General features: G+C 41.1%; 1 protein-coding gene across 1 annotated transcript in view; it reads left to right on the forward strand.

The window, feature by feature from the left end:
• The window catches only part of LOC117501042, a 33,246-nt gene extending 7,821 nt beyond the window's left edge, over positions 1–25,425 (forward strand). The window contains exons 7-8 of the mRNA XM_034159845.1: positions 12,389–12,426; positions 25,113–25,425. Of these exons, the coding sequence (XP_034015736.1) occupies positions 12,389–12,426; positions 25,113–25,425 (351 nt within the window). The remainder of the gene's footprint in view (positions 1–12,388; positions 12,427–25,112) is intronic.
• Positions 25,426–27,878: the final 2,453 nt, after the last annotated feature.

Raw genomic sequence — 27,878 nt, forward strand, 5'->3', positions numbered from 1 at the left:
TTTTTTTTTTTCAGTGTATGAGCTGACTAAGTCATCTTATAACCAATCCTAGAAAAGATAATTGATTAACAGAAACACTGTTTTCACCACGACAATTCATTAATAGTTCAACAAATAACATTTAAACATGCACCCAGGGTTATAAAAGGAATGCTCATAATGTCACATGAAAGAAACGTGTAACAGATTACATTGGTATATAAATTTTATCTTTGGATAACTATAAAAACAGGACAATAAATTATACAAGACTGCCAAAGACATTGTAAAGTAGCTCAAAGTGATACTGGGGTGAAAGTACAAGTATCGTATACTATAAAATTACTGAAATTGATGACGCAGTCTTTTTTCCTGGAAGACCCACACACCCACACAGATGGTTCTGGCTGTTAAACACAACAGCCAGAACAGTAATTTACAGCGACACACTTAACTTTCCAAGCATCACCACCACCAACCACTGCAAAGCAACCAAAAACAGCGCTCTTTGTGATCCTAAATCCTAAAATGTGGAGCCGCTTTCACGCAGCATTTCTCCTCTTCCTCAGCGGTAAAAATTTTAATTTAAAATGATGCAAATTATTGTTTGGGTTAAAGGGTTCTAATAAGGAATAGTTTGCACCATCTGTCATTTTTAGTTATCACGTTACAGGATAACATATGTCACCTGTCATTGAATCCAATGGATGTCGACCTTGTTTGACCTTTACTTAGGAGACCAAACATACAATACAATCAAAACTATTCCATTTATTAATCCTTTTATGTCAAGCAATAATTTGCATATTTTTTTTCTACTGAAACTGGAGCAACTTTAACTTTTCTCCCCTCTACAAACTGAAATTGACCTTTGTCACCATTTTTACCGCATAAGTCCAGAACATTCCATCATAGATAGTCCAGACTATACATTTTTGGAATTATCATCAGACAAATAAAGTGATATATTTTTCAACATGATTGGAGCATTTTTAAATTTTGAACTCTGTGTAATTCTTCATTGACCCCTACCTGGCTACAGCTACCACCCTGGGATGGCTATCATATATTTTTGTGTGTACACTGAGGCTGGATGTTGTTTAGTCACCATCAGTGGTACCGACTTGGTCGATATATATATATATATATATATATATATATATATATATATATATATATATATATATATATATACACGATGAAGAAGAGGAGGAGAATGTTTCCACAAACAGCGGGAGAAGAAGAAAACTAGAAGGGTGGAAATGAGAGTGGGGTAATTTGAATGTTGGTAGTATGACTGGTAAAGGGAGAGAGCTGGCTGATGTGATGGAGAAAGGAGAAAGGTAGACATATTGTGTGTGCAAGAGACCAAGTGGAAGGGAAGTAAGAGCAGGAGCATCGGCGGTGGGTTCAAGTTGTTGTACCATGGTGAGGACAGGAAGAGAAATAGCGTTGGGGTCATTTTAAGGAAGAGTACGTTAAAAGTGTGTTGGGGGTTAAGCAAGTGCCTGACAGGGTGATGAGTGTGATGTTGGAAATTGAAGGGGTGATGATGAACATCATCAGTGCATATGCCCCACAGGAAGGTTGTGAGATGAAGGAGAAAGAAGATTTCTGGAGTGTGTTAGATGAGGTGGTGGAGAGTGTGCCCAAGCATGAGCAAGAGTGGTGATAGGAGCAGACTTCAATGGGCATGATGGTGAAGGGAACAGAAGTGATAAGGAAGTAATGGGTAGATATGGTATCAAGGATAGGAATGGGGAAGGACAGATGGTAGCTGATTTTGCAAAAAGGATGGCAATAGCTGAGGTGAATACCTACTTTAAGAAAAGAGAGGAGCACAGGGTAACAAATAAGAGTGGATGAAGGTGCACACAGGTGGACTACATTCTTTATAGGAGATGCAAGCTAAAAGAAATCAGAGACTCTAAGGTGGTGGCAGGAGAGAGTGTCGCTCGGCAGCATAGGATGGTTGTTTGTAGGATGACTTTAGAGAAAAGATGAAGAAGAGAGTGAGAGCTCAACAAAGGATCAGATGGTGGAAGCTGAAGGAGGAAGACTGTTGTTTGAAATTTAGCAAGCAGGTGAGAGAAGCACTGGTTGGAAGGGAAGCAATTTTGGACAACTGGAAAAGTACTGCAGATGTGGTGAGGGAGACAGCTAGGGCAGTACTGGGTATGACATCTGGACAGTGGAAGGAAGATAAGGAGACTTTGTGGTGGAATGAAGAGGTCCAGGAAAACATAAGGAGAAAGAGGTTGGTGAAAAAGTTTTGGGATAGTCGGAGAGATGAAGAAAGTAGACAGGAGTACAAGGAGATGCAGCGTAAGGTGAAAAGAGAAGTGGCAAAAGCAAAGGAAAAGGCATATTGTGAGCTGTACAAGGAGTTGAATAGTAAGGAAGGAGAAAAGGACTTGTACTGATTGGCCAGACAAAGGGACAGAGCTGGAAAGGATGTTCAGCAAGTTAGGGTGGTAAAAGATGCACATGGTAATGTGCTAACAAGTGAGGAGTGTGTGCTGAGAAGGTGGAGGGAATATTTTGAAAAGCTGATGAATAAAGAAAATGAGTGAGAGAAAAGGCTGGATGATGTAGTGAGAGTAAATCAGGAAGTACAAGAGATTAGCAAGGAAGAAGTGAGGGCTGTTATGAAGAGGATGAAGAATGGAAAGGAAGATGGTCCAGATGGCATTCCAGTGGAGGCATGGAAATGTCTACAAGAGATGGCAGTAGAGTTTCTAGCCAGATTGTTAAAATCTTGGAAAGTGAGAGGATGCCTGAGGAGTGGAGACGAAGTGTGCTGGTTCATACTTTCAAGAACAAGGGTGATGTGCAGAGCTGCAGTAACTACAGAGGCATAAAGTTGATCAGCCACAGCATGAAGTTATGGGAAAGAGTAGTAGAAGCTAGGCTTAGAAAACAGGTGAAGATCTGTGAGCAGCAATATGGTTTCCTGCCGAGAAAGAGCACTACAGATACAATGTTTGCTCTGAGAATACTGTTGGAAAAGTACAGAGAAGGACAGAAAGAGTTACATTGTGTGTTTGTGGACTTAGAAAAAGCTTATGATAGGGTGCCAAGAGAAGAGCTGTGGTATTGTATGAGGAAGTCTGGAGTGGCAGAGAAATATGTTAGGGTAGTGCAGGACATGTACAAGAATAGTGTGACAGCGGTGAGATGCGCAGTCAGAATGATGGACTCCTTCAAGGTGGAGGAGGGATTACACCAAGGATCAGCTCTGAGTCCTTTCTCGTTTGCAGTGGTGATGGACAGGTTGACGGATGAGATCAGACAGGAGTCCCCATGGACTATGATGTTTGCAGATGACATTGTGATCTGTTGTGAGAGTAGAGAGCAAGTTGAGTCTAGTCTGGAGAGGTGGAGATATGCTTTGGATAGAAGGGGAATGAAGGTCAGTAGAACCAAGAGTGAGTACATGTGTGTGAATGGAAGGGATCCCAGTGGAATAGTGCAGTTACAAGGAGTAGAAGTGGTGAAAGTAGATGAGTTTAAATATTTGGGGTCAACTGTTCAAAGTAATGGAGAGTGTGGTAGAGAGGTGAAGAAAAGAGTGCAGGCAGGGTGGACTGGGTGGAGAAAGGTGGCAGGAGTGATTTGTGACTGAAGAATATCAGCAAGAGTGAAGGGGAAAGTTTACAAGACAGTAGTGAGACAAGCTATGTTGTACAGCTTAGAGACGGTGGCACTAACAAAAACACAGGAGGCAGCGCAGGAGGTGGCAGAGCTGAAGATGTTGAGATTCTCTTTGGGAGTGACAAGAATGGTCAAGATTAGGAATGAACATATAAGAGGGACAGCTCAGGTGGGATGGTTTGCAGACAAAGTAAGAGAGGCAAGATTGAGATGGTTTGGACATGTGCAGAGGAGGGACCCTGGGTATATAGGGAGAAGGATGCTGAGGATGGAGCCACTGGGCAGGAGGAGAAGAGGGAGGCCAAAGAGGAGGTTTATGGATGTGCTGAGGGAGGACATGCAGGTGGTTGGTGTGACAGAGAAAGCTACAGAGGACAGGATGAGATGGAAACGATTGATCTGCTAACGGGAAAAGCCGAAAGATAAAGATTATAATATATATATATATATATATATATATATATATATATATATATATATATATATATATATATATATATATATATATATACAGTGGTGGGCACAGATAACCAAAAAATTAACTTCGATAGATAATCAGATAACTGAAAAGTTATCTTTGATAAAGATAAACGGATGAACCACCCAAAAACGTATCGGAATACAGATAACCGATAAATTCCAGTATTGTCTCTGATACATTTACAACTGCTAACAAGCTGAATTTGAGTTTTAACACCACGGTCGCTTTTAGAAGCATAAAAAGCTACATAAGACCCAAATAATGAGTTAGCACTTATATGTTTGAACATACTGCCCCTTTTTGGAAGCTACACGGCTACACGGCTACACGGCTACATGGCTACACGGCTACACGGCTACAGCACCCTGAGAGCAGCCACAAAGCCTAGCTCTCTACCAATCACGATGTTCTGGTCAGGCGGAGGTCTTGAAAAATAAAGGCATCCTGACTTATAGTTTTGTGTGAATACTGATAGAATAACTACATTATTGTCAATTCTGTCGTTTGTACAAAGTTAAAATATAACATATATCTTTTAATGTTGAATAATGCACTAATTCTGAGGTTTTGTTACAAAAACAGACAGATCGCAAAGGATTCTGGGTAAATGTGCCTCTGCTAAACACTGATTGGCTCAGTCTTTCATTGTGTACCTTTCAGAGTGGCCTTTTATTGTGGGCAGTCTAAGGCACACCTGTGCACTAATCATGGTGTCTAATCAGCATCTTGATATGGCACACCTGTGAGGTGGGATGGATTATCTTAGCAAAGGAGAAGTGCTCACTATGACAGATTTAGACTGGTTTGTGAACAATATTTGAGGGAAATGGTGATATTGTGTATGTGGAAAAAGTTTTAGATCTTTGAGTTCATCTCATATAAAATGGGAGCAAAACCAAAAGTGTTGTGTTTATATTTTTGTTGAGTGTATATCTGATGTTTTCAGTTTATAAAACTTCAGGCATGACAGTAATTTTAAATAATTTGTCCAAAATTAGTTTTGTTAAAATTTGAGCCATAAGTTAAAAATGTATGCCTCTGGATGACTTGGGTGATATTGTCAGCGTATCAGTATGGTGTTAAAGGAATTTTTTTTTTTTTTTTGTCACCAGTTCTTCTTTGTCTGCAGAGGGTAGAGTGGTTTCTCCTGAAACTAGCTCGCATCTGTTTGCAGAGGATAGAACAATACATCTCTTAAGAAACTTTCAACAGGTACATGTCAACTGATTTTAAATTTTAAAAATGCTTGCTGCTGTTCAGCTTCGTTTGCTACGTTATCGGTATAAAAGTTATCCGACGACAATTCATCGGAAGATAATTAGTCCGGTAATGGTTTTTAAAGTTATCTAAAAAGGTAATCCGATAATGAAAACATTATCTTTGATAATTATGTTATCGGATTATCTGAAGTGTGCCCACCACTATATATATATATAAGCAGGCCAACTGGGTGACTGTGAGGAGGAAGCGTAGTCCTAAACAGAAGCACCGTGTACACCGCCAACCCATTCACATCTCTAACCGTTTTTCCCGACTCGGCGACACACCCGCCGAGGAACAAACTCTGGGCATTGGTGAATCTGTTTTGAGAAATGTGAAGTTAGCGACACCAGCAACCATAGTCAAATGTCTTCCGGGGGCCAGAGCAGGCGACATTGAAGGAAACTGCTGGCTAAGGCTAAGCGTAAATTTGGTAAGATTGTAATTCACGTCAGCAGTAATGACACCCGGTTACGCCAGTCGGAGGTCACTAAAATTAACATTGAATCGGTGTGTAATTTGGCAAAAACAATGTCGGACTCTGTAGTTTTCTCTGGGCCCCTCCCCAATCGGACCGGGAGTGACATGTTTAGCCGCATGTTCTCCCTGAATTGCTGGCTGTCTGAGTGGTGTCCAAAAAATGAGGAGGGCTTCATAGATAATTGGCAAAGCTTCTGGGGAAAACCTGGTCTTGTTAGGAGAGACGGCATCCATCCCACTTTGGATGGAGCAGCTCTCATTTCTAGAAATCTGGCCAATTTTCTTAAATCCTCCAAACCGTGACTATCCAGGGTTGGGACCAGGAAGCAGAGTTGTAGTCTTACACACCTCTCTGCAGCTTCTCTCCCCCTGCCATCCCCTCATTACCCCATCCCCGTAGAGACGGTGCCTGCTCCCAGACCACCAATAACCAGCAAAAATCTATTTAAGCATAAAAATTCAAAAAGAAAAAAATAATATAGCACCTTCAACTGCACCACAGACTAAAACAGTTAAAAGTAGTCTATTAAACATTAGATCTCTCTCTTCTAAGTCCCTGTTAGTAAATGATATAATAATTGATCAACATATTGATTTATTCTGCCTTACAGAAACCTGGTTACAGCAGGATGAATATGTTAGTTTAAATGAGTCAACACCCCCGAGTCACACTAACTGCCAGAACGCTCGTAGCACGGGCCGAGTCGGAGGATTAGCAGCAATCTTCCACTCCAGCTTATTAATTAATCAAAAACCCAGACAGAGCTTTAATTCATTTGAAAGCTTGACTCTTACTCTTGTCCATCCAAATTGGAAGTCCCAAAAACCAGTTTTATTTGTTGTTATCTATCGTCCACCTGGTCGTTACTGTGAGTTTCTCTGTGAATTTTCGGACCTTTTGTCTGACTTGGTGCTTAGCTCAGATAAGATAATTATAGTGGTTGATTTTAACATCCACACAGATGCTGAGAATGACAGCCTCAACACTGCATTTAATCTATTGTTAGACTCGACTGGCTTTGCTCAAAATGTAAATGAGTCCACACACTACTTTAATCATACCTTAGATCTTGTTCTGACTTATGGTATGGAAATTGAAGACTTAACAGTATTCCCTGAAAACCCCCTTCTGTCTGATCATTTCTTAATAACATTTACATTTACACTGATCGACTACCCAGCAGTGGGGAATAAGTTTCATTACAGTAGAAGTCTTTCAGAAAGCGCTGTAACTAGGTTTAAGGATATGATTCCTTCTTTATGTTCTCCAATGCCATATACCAACACAGGGCAGAGTAGCTACCTAAACTCTGTGAGTGAGATAGATTATCTCATCAATAGTTTTATATCCTCATTGAGGACAACTTTGGATGCTGTAGCTCCTCTGAAAAAGAGAGCCTTAAATCAGAAGTGCCTGACTCCATGGTATAACTCACAAACTCGCAGCTTAAAGCAGATAACCCTTAAGTTGGAGAGGAAATGGCGTCTCACTAATTTAGAAGATCTTCACTTAGCCTGGAAAAAGAGTCTGTTGCTCTATTAAAAAAGCCCTCTGTAAAGCTAGGACATCTTACTACTCATCACTAATTGAAGAAAATAAGAACAACCCCAGGTTTCTTTTCAGCACTGTAGCCAGGCTGACAAAGAGTCAGGGCTCTATTGAGCCGAGTATTCCTTTAACTTTAACTAGTAATGACTTCATGACTTTCTTTGCTAATAAAATTTTAACTATTAGAGAAAAAATTACTCATAACCATCCCAAAGACATATCGTTCTCTTTGTCTGCTTTAAAGTGATGCTGGTATTTGGTTAGACTCTTTTTCTCCGATTGTTCTGTCTGGGTTATTTTCATTAGTTACTTCCTCCAAACCATCAACATGTCTATTAGGCCCCATTCCTACCAGGCTGCTCAAGGAAGCCCTACCATTAATTAATGCTTCAATCTTAAATATGATCAATCTGTCTTTATTACTTGGCTATGTACCACAGGCTTTTAAGGTGGCAGTAATTAAACCATTACTTAAAAAGCCATCACTTGACCCAGCTATCTTAGCTAATTATAGGCCAATCTCCAACCTTCCTTTTCTCTCAAAAATTCTTGAAAGGGTAGTTGTAAAACAGCTAACTGATCATCTGCAGAGGAATGGTCTATTTGAAGAGTGTCAGTCAGGGTTTAGAATTCATCATAGTACAGAAACAGCATTAGTGAAGGTTACAAATGATCTTCTTATGGCCTCAGACAGTGGACTCATCTCTGTGCTTGTTCTGTTAGACCTCAGTGCTGCTTTTGATACTGTTGACCATAAAAATTTATTACACAAATTAGAGCATGACATAGGTATTAAAGGCACTGCGCTGTAGTGGTTTGAATCATATTTATCTAATAGATTACAATTTGTTCATGTAAATGGGGAATCTTTTTCACAGACTAAAGTTAATTATGGAGTTCCACAAGGTTCTGTGCTAGGACAAATTTTATTCACTTTCCCTTAGGCAGTATTATTAGACAGTATTGCTTAAATTTTCTTTGTTACGCAGATGATACCCAGCTTTATCTATCCATGAAGCCAGAGGACACACACCAATTAGCTAAACTGCAGGATTGTCTTACAGATATAAAGACATGGATGACCTCTAATTTCCTGCTTTTAAACTCAGATAAAAGTGAAGTTATTGTACTTGGCCCCACAAATCTTAGAAACATGGTGTCTAACCAAATCCTTACTCTGGATGGCATTACCCTGACCTCTAGTAATACTGTGAGAAATCTTCAGGATATGTCATTCAATGCGCATATTAAACAAATATGTAGGACTGCTTTTTTGCATTTGCGCAATATCTCTAAAGTTAGAAAGGTCTTGTCTCAGAGTGATGCTGAAAAACTAATTCATGCATTTATTTCCTCTAGGCTGGACTATTGTAATTCATTATTATTAGGTTGTCCTAACAGTTCCCTGAAAAGCCTTCAGTTAATTCAAAATGCTGCAGCTAGAGTACTGACAGGGACTAGAAGGGGAGAGCATATCTCACCCATATTGGCCTCTCTTCATTGGCTTCCTGTTAATTCTAGACTAGAATTTAAAATTCTTCTTCTTACTTATAAGGTTTTGAATAATCAGGTCCCATCTTATCTTAGGGACCTCATAGTACCATATCACCCCAATAGAGTGCTTCGCTCTCAGACTGCAGGCTTACTTGTAGTTCCTAGGGTTTGTAAGAGTAGAATGGGAGGCAGAGCCTTCAGCTTTCAGGCTCCTCTCCTGTGGAACCAGCTCCCTATTCGGATCAGGGAGACAGACCCCCTCTCTACTTTTAAGATTAGGCTTAAAACTTTCCTTTTTGCTAAAGCTTATAGTTAGGGCTGGATCAGGTGACCCTGAACCATCCCTTAGTTATGCTGCTATAGACTTAGACTGCTGGGGGGTTCCCATGATGCACTGAGTGTTTCTTTCTCTTTTTGCTCTGTATGCACCACTCTGCATTTAATCATTAGTGATTGATCTCTGCTCTCTTCCACAGCATGTCTTTTTCCTGGTTCTCTCACTCAGCCCCAACCAGTCCCAGCAGAAGACTGCCCCTCCCTGAGCCTGGTTCTGCTGGAGGTTTCTTCCTGTTAAAAGGGAGTTTTTCCTTCCCACTGTCGCCAAGTGCTTGCTCACAGGGGGTCATTTTGACCATTGGGGTTTTTCCGTAATTATTGTATGGCTTTGCCTTACTATATAAAGCACCTTGGGGAAACTGTTTGTTGTGATTTGGCACTATATAAATAAAATTGATTTGAGATATATATATATATATATATCAAAGTAAAAGTTCCCATCTTATTTAGGAAATGTAATGGACTAAAAGTGCAAGTCCCTGAAATTTTGACATAACATTCAGATACATCAACATTCTAGTTAAGTACAGTAACAAAGTATTTCTACTTTGTTACATTACAACACTGGTCTTTGGTTAAAAGAACGTACATTCACGTATTGACGGATGCATGTCTTTCCTCAAGGTCACACTGTGGTTCCATCCCAGTGATGGTCCTTTACATGATCTTTGATCTTTTGCCACCTGGCTGGTTGTGATTCTCGGTTTATTGAGCTGTCAACTGTATTAAGTGTCCTGTTGGTGTCTGGGTGTTGGTGTCTGCGTGAAATGGACAGATTTCATGATGCTGTCTAATAAGTTCAGTTTGAACCGGGATTGGCTGGAACTAATTCAACAATTGTATTTGAGCCATGGGGACTGTTCCTTGAGGTTTAGCAGAAAATGTCATCAATTCAGCCACGAAATGTTTGGAACTTTGTGAGAAGGGAGGACTTTGGTTCAGGGTAGTAACACCGAGTCAGTCCAGAGTCATACATCCCAAGCTTAATATTTTCTGGATCATTAGTTCTTTTTTAAAAGTGGAAAACTTTTGATTCTGTAAAGATATGTCTGTGGCCATATTCACAACAATCGTAACTTCTTGATCCATCTTTGTCAATCTTGAACAAACTTGGTATACGTAAGTAGTTATGGCTTTAGCTGAAGCAGCGTTTGTTGCGTTTTTTGTTCAAAGCCAGTAATATCTAGCCAAGGGTGCACATCAATTCTTTCATTTCCTGGTTGGTTGCCAGGTCTGCACTTTATACACAGGCCAGTTAGGAGGCAAGTCGGATTAAGCCATTTCATTCCATTTTTTGCACTTTTTACAATAGTGGGAAATTGTAGTAGAATAGCACCTTGTGGAATTGCCCTGTTAGCCCATCATACAGCACTTCCAAAAGGCTGACTTTATGCATCAACAAAGTGGTTTTGGCTATAAAACATGCAGTTCTCTTGGTAACAGCAAATGAAGGCAGACCTAGGGAAGCTATTCATATTGCTTGGGGACATTGTGGAAACCACTCATAGGTTGGACTTTGTGTTGTTAAATACATCAAAGCAAGCAATTATGTTGGAACTCACAACGCCTTAGGAGGAATTAATGGAGGAAGGCACCAAGTGAAAAAGGAGAGCTGGAGGAGGAATGCCAAAGGAGCATGTAGCATGCATGATACATACACATGGATGTGGGGGTGTGGTGCTTTGCAGGGAAGTCACTGTGTAGTGCTTACAACCTCCTGGGCATCATCGGTGAGCAGAGAAGACAATCTATCAAAACCACAGAAGCTGCAGAGAAAGCTTCACCACCACTGACAGAAAGGCTGAGATCATTACATATTCTACTAAAATCAAGCAACATCACTGAGCAGCAGAAAGTTAGAGGACAGACAGTTCTTCACAGCAACACAACACTTTGACCTTGCAGTATTTTAATTATCTCCTGTGTGCACTAACATATGTAGCTGTAAATCATCTGCCTAAAAGTGAAATCTAATCTAAAACTACATGAGTTTTCCCAAAGGTGTCAAATTCAGAGAGCAAAATAAAGGCGCAAAAGCTGACCCTTGAGAAACCCCATGCCTCACAGCAGAATATCTGGATGTGACATTGTTTAAAACAATAACATGACCTTGCAAGGTGATTTGAGGATAGTCCTCAAAGTATGAGTATGTCCTCAAATCACCTTATGAGAAGTATTGTCAAGTATGTGCAACAATTTTGTGGTGTACTCTGTCGAAGACTCCACTAAGATCCCATAACAGCACAGATGCAGATCCAGCACCCAAGGTCAGCAGCTGTTCATTTATCACTTTTGTTAAAGTAGTTTTAGTGAAATGATGAACCCTGAAAGCTGACTGCAACTGTTCAAACAGATCATAAGAGAATGATACAAGATAGTTTGAGACAACCTTCTCCATGATCTTTGATAAAATCCATAATGTGGCCGTTTACATTTCTGGTAAACAGAGTTACTGTATTTTATCTTGAACAACATCAATCTTGTTATTAAAAAGTGTAAAAAATAAATGACAGCTGATAAGGTTCAGTCGCACATAAATTGATCCGAAGTTAATGTTGCCACAGTATTCAATAAAAATCTAAAATTATGTCTGTTGTTATTAATTAAAACACTGCATTGATAGACATCTCATTGATAGTTTCTTAAACTCTTATGCCATTTGCAGTTGACTGACAAGTTTCAGAGAGCACCATTTGTGCTCCAATCTCCTGCAGTTTCAAAGAAATCAAGTAATGCATTAAAACACCATGGCCTGTTAGCTCAGTAATATTAGGTCATTTTTTTGGTTGAAAAAAAAAATAGTAGAAAGCTGCAATTTGCTGGATGCAATCATTTAACCATACTAATCAACATACTAAAAGTCCCCATGTATCCTCCTCATTGAGCTTTTCCTTGTATGACATCATGACACTATGAGTGCCATGGATGTGGAAAATAGTGTTTCACACATTCACCATTTAATTATTCTCAGTGGTATGTGTATCTTTATTGTTTGATAGACAACACTGCTTCAAAATGAAACAGATAGTATATTATGATATCTTGAAGACGCCATGATTTCATTGTGAAAACATCACATCATCGTGTATCTCCTTTTTTAACTTCCTGATTTTTTAACATCTGTCAAAGAATCAGGTTTTTTCCATGTTTTTCAGGGGATGCTGAGAAGTGAATATTACGAGGCTGTTCAAAGGTAAACACTGTCATCATGGATGAGGAGAGCATTTGATTTCTGTGTGATGATGAACTGTTAGCAGACTAGGTAGTCACTGTGACCAGAGGATGGAAACCATTTGAAAAAGCAGCATGCAATGAGAGAGGTTGCAGAGAGGTTAAAGGGCATTTCATCCATTACTGTGCACACGATATGTCGTAAAAACTATACACGACAATCTAGTATTGTGTCCATGCTTCATCCTAAAAACCCACTACGAGGATCATTTTGATTAATGTGACTTCCTCTGTGACTTTTATTAACGAAAATGAAAATCCCCTTAATAACACTCCATGTAGGAACAGTCTGATTTTAACTGTGATACTACATTGTGAACCCATGTCCCCAAGTTTGAAAAATTGCATAGAACACCTATACTGGATTGTATAATGTCCTATTTTAGGAGTAGTTTGTGGTTCTTCAACATTCCAGTGAAAATCCTTATAATTACCGACTATGAGGTAATTCAACATGACTTCATATTATGATGTCATAAAGGAGGTCTCATGCTTTTTTGTTTATTTACATTTAATCAGTGTTCCTAAGCATTATATGGCTGTTAAATAAAAAAGTAATCAAAAATATACCCTTGTATACTAAATTACATATCCAGATGAGGCCATTTCTCACGTAAGTATAAGCTATGACATCATAATGGTGAAAGGTCAATGATACACTGGGACTTTTTGCATGTTATCAAGACTACTGGGTGGAGAGCATACACTGATTTTTAGCTTTTTACTATTTTTCAGACTTTTTTTTTGGCATTTTGAATGGACTATGTATGCATGGTTATCATGTGGAAAGTGTGACCTGATTGACAGGCAAGAAGGTTTTCTGTGCTTTTATCTTTTGCCATCCTCTAATTCAGACTTTGGGCATATGTGGAAAAAAAAAAAAATCAAAGTATCATTACTGTTTTGTTTTGTTTTTTTTAGAAAAGTGATTGTGTTGCTGCTGTCCTGTTATTAGTTCTTGCCATTTTAGCCTTGCTCAGTCAGTCACAGGATGTGCACAGAGGTTGAAAGAAAACAAAGCTGAAATGTTTGTAAAACTCACCGTGGGTCACCACAGCGTTGTGAGACACAACGAGACCATGCAACCTTTGGTTATTTGCTTTTTTCTTCTTCAAGATTGAGCTGCTGTAAAAATACAGTGGACTTAAGGGCTCGCCACATCCAGCACTGATATATCAAAGGTACTGGGACAGGATCACCGGTACAAGTACCGAACATTTAATAACTTTACTTTAACACCATCACCTGGCATAGACCTCTATTGATAACTAGGGTCACACAGTCAGAGAATGGATGGGTGATAACAGACACTAACAACTTCACTATGGCTTAGCCTGTAGATAAACGCATTCATTTGGCCTCGAACACCACCTCGCTTTCCAGATCTCCTCCAAGCCTGCCTTTTCCTCTTGTCCAAGGGAACAACGGACTACTGCCAATAATCCACAGGTACATTTACCAGAGAAAGTGGCAGATTATCTGATGGGATATCCAAACTAAGGAAATGTATGGTTTCTTTAATGGCAAGCAGAGCACAATGTTCATACAGTCATGAACTGGCACAGAGGGAACATAAAAAAAATGAAATAGAAATTCTCTGTTTTATTCCAACTTGCATATAATGGTTTCCTCATGAAGTGATGACAATACCCAAACAAACAATATGCACTGCAATGTAGTATATAAAGAGTGCAATATTGTGCCACAAAGGCAGAACTCATCATGAACACAAATTAGGAAAAAAAAAAAGGCTGCAAGGTCTGCACGCTGGAAAATGTAATGATTTATATGCAAAGAGAGAGTGTAATAAAAATGGTGCATAACAGGTAATTATGTGCATACATATGATTTGTTTGACTGTTTCGGACCATTTCCTTGTATGTTCATTTGACCATTATCAAAATGTCAACCAGCCTAATCGTCAGCCAATACTGAAGCAACAGTCATGAGATTGCCTTTCATAAATGCTTTAGCATATTGATTTGCAAGAATAGACTTGTTTCCTCATTGTGGTGTCAATGCAGTATGTGGCTGTTGTGCTGAAGAACACATTAGTAATGGTCTGCAACAAACTTCACACTGCGCATGCACTGCAATGCCACACTGATGTGAACACATGAAGAGACAGAACAAACAAATGAATGAGAAAACAAAGCTTACCCATTTCTTTTTCACCTTATTCCATAAGGTTTAAAGTAGAGGTCTCAAAGTAAGAGCCGAATGATCACATTTAGCCCAATGATAATATTTAGGATACTTCTGAAGAGTTAAAAAAGTATTATGATGTGAAGAGAATCATATATGGCCTCAAGCAATCAAATATTTGTTTGAATCATAAGTGAATGAGGTCAAATCTTAGCAGTCGCTCAGATTTTTTTGAATGTTCTTCCCTGGTAATGTTTGTTGTGATTTGGCGCTATATAAAAAAATTGATTGATTGATTGGTAGCTGTGCCAACACTCATGTAAGGATTTGATGGTAATTATTATGTCCACCAAGGATGAAATAAAATCATTTGCATTTATTTATTTAAGGGTCTGTCTGTTAGCAGGATTACATCAAAACTACTGCATGGATTGTGACAAAATTTTCACCACAGATATTAGGGCATGGAAGACTCCACTGAAATTTTAAGGTGATCCTGATCTGGATCCGGATTCTGGCTCAGGATTTCTCTTTATAGACTTAAGGATTACATCAAAACTACGTCATGAATTCTCACCAAATTTGCACAACAGATAGATATTACAAGTGAAGCGATGCGAACAGTCGCAAGTGGTGTGAAGTTCGCTCATGGTACACTGGGAAGTGCCAAATTTTGAGTCCACAGTGAAACAACAAATGTCAAATGTTGAACACTTCCTGGATTGACATTTCCTGGAATGACAGATGACATCTTGTGGAATCTTGCGGGAAATCATTGGCAAGTTCAGACTGAAACAGGAAGCGCCAAAATTTGACCCACAGTGAAACAACAAATGTCAAATGTTGAACACTTCCTGGATTAACAAGACATGAGATCTCATGGGATCTCGTGGGAATTTAGTGGCAAGTTAAGACTGAAACAGAAAGTGCCAAATTTTGAGTCCACTGTGAAACAGGAAATGTCAAATGCTTTTGACTTTAGAAAGCATTTTTTTTTTTATAATTCCCATTTTTTAATTTTGTTGTTTTGTTTTTTTTTAATTAACCTGTTCGTTGGGATGTTTTTTGCTGCTGTATTTTACCCTCTGTAAGGTTTCTGTGTAACTTTTTGTTTGTCTCATTAAATAATGAAAAAAAGTAAAATGTTGAACACTTCCTGGTTTGACAACAAACAAAATCTCATGGGATCTTGTGGGAATTGAGAGTGACACAGGAAGTGCTAAATTTTGAGTCCACAGTGAAACAGGAAATGTCAAATGTTGAACACTTCCTGGCATGGGTGTAGCTGAGTTAGACTGGATTACACTGAAATCTGATTGGACACCCCAGGTGCCACCCGGGTGATTGACATGTCAAAGGACCGCACGTCTGGTTGAAAAGAGCCATTTTGAAATCCGTGAAACATATTGACTGCTAGGTCCCTTCTGTACAATAGTTGGTGCTGTGTTCAGCAAAAAAAAGTCCTAATCCACCTTAGTAGAAGAAGAAAAATGTCTGAAGCCAGTTTTGAATTTGAACACATCGTCTGAACCATGGACTCCTAGTTATATTGGTGACTAAATGGCCCTTTTCTAATGTCTAAAATCATCTTCCTTAAACTCAAACTGATAGCAAATCTGTACAACTTGGTATAAATGTAATTAAAATATAAATACAGCGACCCTTAATTGGACTAAGAGGTAGAAGATGGATGGATTGAATTTATCCAGGCTCTGGTGAGATTATTTGGCTCCATTCTTATCTCAACCCACAAGGACAATAAACTGACAGACTTACACATGGACTGAAGCATGCTCCAGTCTTATCACTCTTCCTGCCCATCCCTCCCTGCAGCAGGCCTTGTCCTCTCAAGCTGGCCTGGCGGCGTGACTTGACAGTTGCAGCGGCTACAACACACTCACATCGCCACAATTGGGAAACGGACGTTTCAAGTTTAGTGCACATAAACAATGTCAAATGTATATGTGTTGTCCTAATTCTGATGTGTGCCATTATTACGGTAAACAAGTAATAATTGTAGATCAATTGCTGTTGTACATGGAATGTGAGTGCGGCAATCTCGTTGTTGTAATGACAATGATAATAAAAGCTATCTATCTATCTATCTATCTATCTATCTATCTATCTATCTATCTATCTATCTATCTATCTATCTATCTATCTATCTATCTATCTATCTATCTATCTATCTATCTATCTATCTATCTATCTATCCATCTATCCATCTATCCATCTTAAAAGGAAGACCTGAAAGTTCAGCTAATTTGGCCATATTGTGTGGCCCTACTGTGAAGTAGCTGAAAAGTTAGAATATTCATTTACATCAACATAAAGTGGCAGGGGGTTAAGAGGGCCGTAGTTGAGGGGTCTGGGAGGAGCTCCCCAGAAGCTGAAGATTTTTAGCCATGCATATGCTCCTCACAAGCATTTACTGAAACAAAAAAATTTGAAGGACCTAAATTACATGGTGAGGATTCTTTTCCAGGCATGTGAGATGCAAATAAAGGAAATGCTTAAAATTCAAGGATTCAAAGGAATTTTATTGTCATATGCACAGAAGAACATGTTCCCTGCACAATGAAATGTGTCTACTGCATTTAACCCATCCTAATTGCCAGTAGGAGCAGAAGTCGCCATTAGGCGCCCAGGGACCAGCTCCAGATGTACATCCCTGCCTTGGTCAACAGCAGGGCTGAGCAAACCAACACCGACCCATAACAAACAACACACACACAACACAACACATAGGCCGGCCCGGTACATAAACATATATTGAAAAGCAAAACACGAGGGAAAAGGAGAAAAAAAACCCTCATAGCCGCTGCGTTACACAGCAGCAATGAGGAAAAAAATCCCCATCAGCACAGAAAAACAATAATCACACAGACAAAAACAAGGACACAGGACAACAGCCGAGATTTGAAAAGGTTCAGTTTATCAGAACACTCCGTGTTGACGGTGATCAAGAGGTCTGGGGGGGCACCAGAAGCATTTTTCTATGCTAATGCTACCAGCATATTTACTGAAAATAAAGTGTGACAGACCTAAATGAGATGGTGAGGACTCCTTTTCCAGGCATGTGAGAATGCAAATAAAGAAACTGCTTAAAGTGGCAGGGTATTAAGAGGGTCATAGTTGGGGGTGTCTGGGGGGCTTTGCACACCCCAGAGGCTGAAGATGTTTAGCCATGCTAATGCTGTCCAGAAGCATTTACTGAAAAATAGTCTGAAGGGCCTAAATGATATGGTGAGATGCTGAAGAGCTTTGCTCTTTCATGTCTGCAACATATACATATTAGGACATGGAAGACTCCACTGAATTTTGGAGAGGATCCGGATCCAGATTGGTGGACATCAGAAATCCCAGATTGCTCTTGTTTTCAATTTATTTTTTATTTGAATTGGGGCACTCATCAGGTTTCATCCAGATCAGTCTGTTTAATTTGAAGAATTCATGTAATAATACCCTTGAGCATGAAGACAGTAAGTGGCACGGTAATCTTCCATTTCACCCAAGTGATGTTGACCGTTATCCAAATGACTGACATGTGGCTGACCTTGCCAGAGCCAGTCTGGGATCTCCCTAAGTATGTGCCACTTTTGGTCCAAATCCAGCTGGGGGGGAGAAAAAAAGGTTGACTTTGACCTTTGCCTAAATTCCTTAAATGCAATCTCAGGGTCAACACTCATTGACATTCCATGTTTGACAGAAATCAGCAACAGGACTCAATAGGCCAACAAAAAGAGAGGTAGACATGATCTTGGCCCCACATATTTTACTTGAGCACATTTGACATTGCTGTGATATTCTGTAACCCACGCCCATATGTGTGCCAGGTTTGACTTTTGATGTAACTTTTGACCTTTAATTCAAAGTGCCTTTACTTCACTGATTGACATTTTGGCAAATTTGACCTTGACAGTGTGGCATTATGTGAAATGTTTATGGCACATAGTAGAGAGTTGGGGTGCGAGTGCTGCAAACACCCCTAAACACCACAGACACACACAGTCTGTGTGTGTCTGTGGGGCTTGACCTTTGGGGAAGAGAAGGTTGGAAATGTGTTTGCAATCAGAGGGGTCAGTTCTTCAACTGTACAAACAAAATGTTTGCAGTGAGGAAGACACTGGGCACTTGTGAAACTATCATGACCATCACTCAAGTGCCCTTGAGCAATGTCCTTACCCATACGTTGCTCTCGGTGTGCAAATGAGCACTTTGTGTGACGGCACCTTGAGAGCGTGAGTGTGTATATGGAAGTGGGTGGAGGTGGTGTATTATTGTAAAGAACTTGGAGTGTCTGCTGCAGATGAAGAGTATTACATTAGTACAGTCCATTTTCCTTTTAAACTCCTTCAACAGAACTTAACTAAATCTGTGTGTTCTTTAGCTTTGTTAGGTAGCTAGAGAGAGACTTCACATCTTCCAGACTGTGTGGGCTGTGATCAACTCAGACATGCATCTGCAGAGAGGTAGAAAAGACTGCGGCTGGAGGAAAATACAGTTGTGTTCAAAATAATAGGAGTGTGTTTAAAAAAGTGAAAAACGCTCAAATCCTTAAAATTGTTTTTATTTCCATACATGCAAATGCACTGGGAACACTGCACATTCTATTCCAAATCAAAACACAAAGAAAAAAATTATGAGTTAAACAGATAAAGAACTGCAGGAAATTATCTCAGATGCTTTAAAATGGCACCAAAACAAGAAAACATGGAGAAAAAGAAAACCACCATTCACATGGATCGATCATCAATCAATCAATCAATTTTATTTATATAGCGCCAAATCACAACAAACAGTTGCCCCAAGGCGCTTCATATTGCAAGGCAAAGCCATACAATAATTACAGAAAAACCCCAACTGTCAAAACGATGAATAAACAGAATGGCAAAGACGCAGTCAATGATCAGCTCCAGGGTGATCAAAGAAGGTCTAAAGTTCTCTGTGACTACTGTAACAATTAGAAGACAACTATGTGAAGCCAATGAACATGAAGCCCACACACAAAGTCTCATTGTTGAAAAAATGACGTGGTCTGAAGAGGTTAGAATTTTCCAAAGAACACATTGACTGACCTAAAGAGAAATGGAGAAACATTTTGTAGACTGATGAAACCAAGGCTGTTCTTTTTGGGTCTAGGGGCCACAGACAGTTTGTCAGATGACCCCAAAAAAACTGGATTCAAGCCACAGTCCACTGTGAAGACAGTGAAGCATGGTGGAGCAAGCACCATGATATGGGGATGTTTCTCATACTATGGTGCCGGATCTATTTATCAATACCAGGGATCATGGATCAGTTTGACTACATCAAAATACTTGAAGAGGTCATGTTGTCTTGTGCCAAAGAGGAAATGCCCTTGAAATGACACACCAGCAAGTGAGCAGCATCTTGGTTCCAGACCAACAACATCAAAATCAGAATCAGAATAGCCTTTGTTCACCAAGTATCTACAAAATCCAACAAGTTTGACTTTGGTTTGAGCTGCACTCTCTCTGTACAGCATTTCTAAATATACACTAAACACTGTATAATTAACAGTAAAAAAAAATATGTGCAAATGAAATGTGCAAGTCAAATAAGATGTGCAATTAGAGAAAAAAAGAAAGTGTGAAACAGACAACAGACTGAAGTTAAGTTTTACATGAGGTATACGAATGAGTTAGTTTTTGGCAGGTTAAGTTGTTCATCAGTGTGATGGCCTGAGGGAAAAAACTGTTCCGGTGTCTGGTTGTTTTGATGAACAGAGCTGTGTAACATCGACCAGATGGGAAGAGTTTAAACAGTGTGTGTCCAGGGTGTGAGGGGTATGCAGAGATGTTTCCACCTATTTTCCTGGCCCTGGATCAGTATAAGTCTTGGGTGGAGGGCAGGCTGGCTCCAATGATTTTTTTCTGCAGATCTGACAGTTCATTGAAGTCTGTGCCTGTCATGTTTGGAGGCAGAGGGAAACCAAACAAATGTAGTTGCACAGGACAGACTGGATGATTTTTGTGTAGAAGATGATGAGCAGTTACTGTGGCAGGTTGAACTTCCTGAGCTGCCTGAGGACGGACATCCTCTGCTGTGCCTTTTTCCTGATGGAGTCTATGTGGGAGGTCCACTTCAGATCTTGGGAGATGGTGGATCCCAGGAACCAGAAAGTGTCCACAGTAAGCACGCTGTTGTTGAGGATGGGGGGGTGGGGGGGTGGAGTGATGATGGATTCCTTCTTTAAGTCTGTTTTCATATGTACAGTCTTGAATGGGTTCAGCTCTAGGTTGATCTGACCACATCAGAGGACCAACGGTTCCACCTCCAGGCTGTATGCAGCCTCATCACCATCCTGGATGAGTCCAATGATGGTGGTGTCGTCCACAAACATCAAGAGTTTAACAGAGGAGTTTCCTGAGGTGCAGTTGCTTGTGTAAAGGTAGAAGAGCAGTGGGGAGAGCACACACCCCTGAGGGGAGCCAGTGGTGATTGTCCATGTGCTGGAAGTGATGCTCCCCAGTCTCACCTGCTGTGTCCTGTCTGTCAGGATTAATGTTATGGAGTGGCCAGCCCAATCCCAGGACCTTAATCCAACAGAAAACTTGTGGTGTGACATCAACAATGCTGTTTCTGAGGCAAAAGAAATGCAGAGGAATTGTGGAATGTAGTCAAATGTTCCTAGGCTGGAATACCTGTTCAAAGGTGCCAGAAGTTGGTTGATCCATGAAATGCAGATATGAAGCAGTTCTCAGAAACAGTGCTTACACAACTAAATATTATTTCATTGATTCACAGGAAAGATAAAGCATTTGTCAGTTTATACAGTAAAAGTTTGAGTTTGCAAATAAAAATGCAAACTGCTATTTATTTGAACAACCTACCTTTCCATTTTCATCACTTTCTCTTAAGTAAAAACAAATATGATATATGTTTCTTCTGGTTTTGATTTGGAATAGAATGTGCAGTGTTCACAAAGCATATACAGTACATGTATGAAAATCTTCTTCTTCTTCTTTGTCTTTCGGCTGTTCCCGTTAGGGGTCGCCACAGCAGATCAATCGTTTCCATCTCACCCTGTCCTCTGTATCTTCTTCTGTCACACCAACCACCTGCATGTCCTCTCTCAGCACATCCATAAACCTCCTCTTTGGTCTCCCTCTTCTCCTCCAGCCTGGTGGCTCCATCCTCAGCATCCTTCTCCCTATATACCCTGGGTCCCTCCTCTGCACGTCCAAACCATCTCAATCTCGCCTCTCTTACTTTGTCTCCAAACCGTCCCACCTGAGCTGTCCCTCTGATGTGTTCATTCCTAATCTTGTCCATTCTTGTCACTCCCAAAGAGAATCTCAACATCTTCAGCTCTGCCACCTCCAGCTCTGCCTCCTGTCTTTTTGTTAGTGCCACTGTCTCTAAACCATACAACATAGCTGGTCTCACTACTGTTTTGTAAACTTTCCCCTTCACTCTTGCTGATATTCTTCGGTCACAAATCACTCCTGCCACCTTTCTCCACCCACTCCACCCTGCCTGCACTCTCTTCTTCACCTCTCTACCACACTCTCCATTACTTTGAACAGTTGACCCCAAATATTTAAACTCATCTACTTTCACCACTTCTACTCCTTGTAACTGCACTATTCCACTGGGCTCCCTCTCATTCACACACATGTACTCAGTGTTGCTTCTACTGACTTTCATTCCCCTTCTATCCAAAGCATATCTCCACTTCTCCAGACTAGACTCAACTTGCTCTCTACTCTCACTACAGATCACAATGTCATCTGCAAACATCATAGTCCATGGGGACTCCTGTCTGATCTCATCTGTCAACCTGTCCATCACCACTGCAAACAAGAAAGGACTCAGAGTTGATCCTTGGTGTAATCCCACCTCCACCTTGAATGAGTCTGTCATTCCGACTGCACATCTCACTGCTGTCACACTATTCTTGTACATGTCCTGCACTACCCTAACGTACTTCTCTGCCACTCCAGACTTCCTCATACAATGCCACAACTCTTCTCTTGGCACCCTATCATAAGCTTTTTCTAAGTCCACAAACACACAATGTAACTCTTTCTGTCCTTCTCTGTACTTTTCCAACAGTATTCTCAGAGCAAACACTGCATCTGTAGTGCTCTTTCTCGGCATGAAACCATATTGCTGCTCACAGATCTTCACCTGTTTTCTAAGCCTAGCTTCTACTACTCTTTCCCATAACTTCATGCTGTGGCTGATCAGCTTTATGCCTCTGTAGTTACTGCAGCTCTGCACATCACCCTTGTTCTTGAAAATAGGAACCAGCACACTTCGTCTCCACTCCTCAAGCATCCTCTCACTTTCCAAGATTTTATTAAACAATCTGGTTAGAAACTCTACTGCCATCTCTCCTAGACATTTCCATGCCTCCACTGGAATGTCATCTGGACCAACTGCCTTTCCACTCTCCATCCTCTTCATAGCAGCCCTCACTTCATCCTTGCTAATCTCTTTTACTTCCTGATTTACTCTCACCACATCATCCAGCCTTTTCTCTCGCTCATTTTCTTTATTCATCAACTCTTCAAAATATTCCCTCCACCTTCTCAGCACACACTCCTCACTTGTCAGCACATTACCATGTGCATCTTTTACCACCCTAACCTGCTGCACATCCTTTCCAGCTCTGTCCCTTTGTCTGTCCAATCGGTACAAGTCCTTTTCTCCTTCCTTACTATTTAACTTCTTGTACAGCTCGCAATATGCCTTTTCCTTTGCTTTTGCCACTTCTCTTCTTGCCTTACACCGCATCTCCTTGTACTCCTGTCTACTTTCTTCATCTCTCCGACTATCCCAAAACTTTTTCGCCAACCTCTTTCTCCTGGACCTCTTCATTCCACCACCAAGTCTCCTTGTCTTCCTTCCACTGTCCAGATGTCATACCCAGTACTGTCCTAGCTGTCTCCCTCACCACATCTGCAGTACTTTTCCAGTTGTCCAAAATTGCTTCCCCTCCAACTAGTGCTTCTCTCACCTGCTCGCTAAATTTCACACAACAGTCTTCCTCCTTCAGCTTCCACCATCTGATCCTTTGTTGAGCTCTCACTCTCTTCTTCTTCTTTACCTCTAAAGTCATCCTACAAACAACCATCCTATGCTGTCTAGTGACACTCTCTCCTGCTACCACCTTACAGTCTGTGATTTCTTTTAGCTTGCATCTCCTATAAAGAATGTAGTCCACCTGTGCGCACCTTCCTCCACTCTTATATGTTACCCTGTGCTCCTCCCTTTTCTTAAAATAGGTATTCACCACAGCCATTTCCATCCTTTTTGCAAAATCAACTACCATCTGTCCTTCCCCATTCCTATCCTTGATACCATATCTACCCATTACTTCCTCATCACCTCTGTTCCCTTCACCAACATGCCCATTGAAGTCTGCTCCTATCACCACTCTTTCATGCTTGGGCACACTCTCCACCACCTCATCTAACACACTCCAGAAATCTTCTTTCTCCTTCATCTCACAACCTACCTGTGGGGCATATGCACTGATGATATTCATCATCACCCCTTCATTTTCCAACTTCACACTCATCAAACTTGGTCAAGAACTAGAGGATATGTCTGACCTCTGTAATTGCAAACAAAGGTTTCTGTACCAAACATTAAGGTTTGTTTTTTGTTTTTTTGTTTTTTTCAAATATATTTCATGCAATAAAATGCAAATTAATTATTTAAAAATCATACAATGTAATTTTCTGATTTTTTTTTTCTTTTTTTGTTTTTTTTTTTAGATTCTGTCTCTCACAGTTGAAGTGTACCTACAATAAAAAATCATGGACCTCCATTCTTTGTAGGTGGGAAAACTTTCAAACTCGACAGTGGATCAAATACTTATTTACCTCACTGTTTGTTATGTGTCATCTTTTTGCCACAGGTTTGTGTCTGACCGTTGGTTTCCATTCCCATTCAGTGTATGAGCTGCAGCTGACGTGTTGGGTGTGTCATAGTGACACCGGTACATCTTTGTACCTGTGTCCTGTGTGCCCCCTTGTATGAGAGGGCACACAGGGCAGTTATTGTGTGTTTTGGTGACCCTGACATCACATGCACCCCATATGCAGTGTACATGTGTCAGGTATCATCCAAGCCACTCCCACAGCAGTTTGTGTTGGCAGTACTTGATGTACATCCAGCTATTGATTGGTGACTGGGCCACCTTGACAGGGTGGTGTGTGTGTGTGTGTGGGCCCGTGATATCACTCTGTGTGGATGCCACAGCACGTGGGTTGGTGGGTGTGGAGGGTGATGGGTGGATACAGTGGAAGGGAGACAGACACATAGCGGTCATGGTTACAGATAGGGGAGGTGGAGAGGTATGTGTGGCTGCATGTGCACAATTGTATAATGACACTGCTTGCCATCACAGGGGCATGTGAATGTGTTGTGTGAGTTTGCCAGCCATCCCTCAAACAGTCATGCCAGGGCGTGGCACCAACTGGGCTGTTGAAAAAGTGCTTTAGGCTTTGCGCTGGCTCTTCTCAGCCCTGGTGACCTGACAGCCACCTGCCACGTGCTGAACATAGGCGAGCTGTCCATGCTGTCTTCAGGCCCCTGGCACGAGGTTGTGTTCCTCATCCTCCTCGTCCCCCATGCTGCCAATGTGAAGACAAGGGTACCACATCGTCATCAGGTTGTGCAGGTACACATGACACTCAATGATGTCCTGCACAATGGACGGCCTAGGCTGCAGTGTGGTGAGGAGGACCTGCCATCTCTGGGCCAGGATCACTCATCCCAATTCACGCATCCCTCTGGAGGTTTGAGTGTCTATATGGCTTCATCAGGTAGGCCCTGATCCCGAAAGCAACATTACTCAGGATGAAGTGTGTCATGGCCACGTCACTGTGGGGCGAAGGGATGGCTCTTAGAAGCCTGCGATCCCATCTTCCAGGCACTGCTTCAGCTCTGGCTAATTGAAGATCTGGGCTTCTGATAAAGTGGCACATGCCCCAATCTTCACCCAGAGGAAGTTGTAGTCCCCATTTACGAGGGCCATCAGGGGGACAGAGAAGAACCTCTTGTAATTGTGGTAGGAGGAGCTGTTCCTGGTTGGTTTCCTGATGACCACATGCATTATACTCATGCCCAATGGCCTGATAGTCCTCGGGGATGATGAGGCAGAAGCTGTACATCAGGCTGGGGTATTTATCACCTGATGCCAGGTACCTAATGGTGATGGCCAGCTTCAGGCCTGCAGGCAGCACTTTCCCTATTCAGGTTTCCTTTCTCTGGATCCTTGGGCCCACCCTCTGCACCAACTCCTCAGACATGGCAGGTTCCATCTTCAGGTAGTTGTGGATGGTCTGCAGGTCTTCCACTCAGAGCTCCTCCATGAGTCTGTTGTAGCGTCCATAGAGCCTCCTCTTCTCCTCTGCCAGCCATGGTCAGGTGTGGTATCATCTGTGTCTCCTCCTCCTTATTCTTCTCCTGGCCTCCATGAGCTGCTCCAGCAGCTGTTGCTGGAGGCCAGCAATTTGCAGCAGAGCTACACGGTCCACAGGGTCCATTCAATATGCATTCTGCATATTTCTGATGGATTCTGCCATCATGTGGGGATTTGCGCTGTCTTCCGGCCGCATTCGACCTGCACTCTGCTGTTATTGCTTTCACATTACTCTATTTAAAACGAACAAGAACAAATGGCCACCATTCTAGCCTATTGCATTTCAGAATCCCACCAGATGGACCCATTTGGATTATCTTGGTTTAAGTTTGGTTTTGACTGAAGCAGTAAATCCAGCACTGGCTCTGAAGGCCATTGCTTATTCATGTACGTATACCATAGCATGAAGCAAATTAAAGTCTTCATATGCCCATAAATGGGGCACCAGTCCAGCACAAGTCACTTCTCCAGCCAAAATTGGTACCCAGTTATCAGTTTTTGGATCAGGATGCTGCAGATGAAGTCCAAGGAAACAGACAGGTAGCATCAATCAAATCCAGGTGTCCATATTGATGGGCAATTGAAGTAATGTTGCGTGACTTGACGAATGGCTTGTGAGGGTTCCAAATCTGGATTCTTATATGGTTCAAAAATTGTATTATGTGATGCTCGGATCATCAATACCGGGCAAGTCTGTGCATATTTATCACAGAAAAAAAAGTTTTCCTTACCAAACATGGCAGCCAACAGCATTTTCAAAATATTTGCATCTAAGGAGTATTTCTGACAAATCTAGTGCTTGTACAAACATTTGAAATAGTTCCCTAAAGCATTGTTGTCTGCTCTTTTACTAATTCTGATAATGTATTCATAATGTCCATGAATGACTGTACAGACATGGTCAATGAAATGTTATTGCTTCATATGTTGTGTTCATTGCATTTCCTGATGGGCTCTGGCAGTGTGGAGAGTGCAGAGAAACACTGCGTGAGACACACAGTAACGGTGGGGTCTGCCTCATTAGTGTGCATGTGGTGGCAGCGTGCACCCTCAGCGGAGTGCACGGGATGGCCCGTATCCCTGCCCTGTTATCGCTGATTGCTGTGCTGTGGCAGAGGTTTCATTAAGTGTTTCCAGCCATCGTGCTGAGCTCAGAGTGTGGTGGGAGAAAGAAAGAGGCAAATATCTGACTTTCAAATGAGCCTGACAGAGCTTAACTTGGAAACCCCACAAATATATATACAGAGAGAGACGATTCCTGACGATAGAAAACAGAGACAACAGAGACACTTGAACAGAGCAACGTAAACAAAGGACAAGGATGTGAAACAAGAGAGGAGCCTTCAATGAGAGCTGTGTGACAGCCTAAGTAATACTTGTATGGCTTGTAAACAGTCAAAATTAAGTCTTGCTCTCATTACAGTAAGAAGGATATAATTCCCTCGTCAGCGAATGTGTCTTGGACTTCATTTCCAACAATCATTCTGAAATACAAATAGTATGGTGCTGTATGTTACATCTGTCTGGAATAGGCAGTTCTCAAAAACTGGGTAAAACCTGGGAAGGAGAGTAGCAAGGGAAGCCACCAAAACACCCACACAACTCTAACGAAGTTCTAAGCTTCGCTGACTGCGAATGGAAAAACTTTGAATAGCTCATCTTACATCAGTTATATCACCAGTTATATGGCTTCATGGTGGAGGGGAACATAGAATGATTTTCTTCTGAACAAGATGTGAAATTTTAGGTACAATTTGCCAAAATGTAAATGGGAAACTACACCCAGATTTAATCAGTTTTCTTGTAGAGCCAATAAATAAATTAATAAATTCATCTGTGTCCTACTGGACCATACGTCTATGACT

This window comes from Thalassophryne amazonica, chromosome 19 (genome assembly GCF_902500255.1).
Source record: "Thalassophryne amazonica chromosome 19, fThaAma1.1, whole genome shotgun sequence".
Lineage (NCBI taxonomy): Eukaryota > Metazoa > Chordata > Actinopteri > Batrachoidiformes > Batrachoididae > Thalassophryne > Thalassophryne amazonica.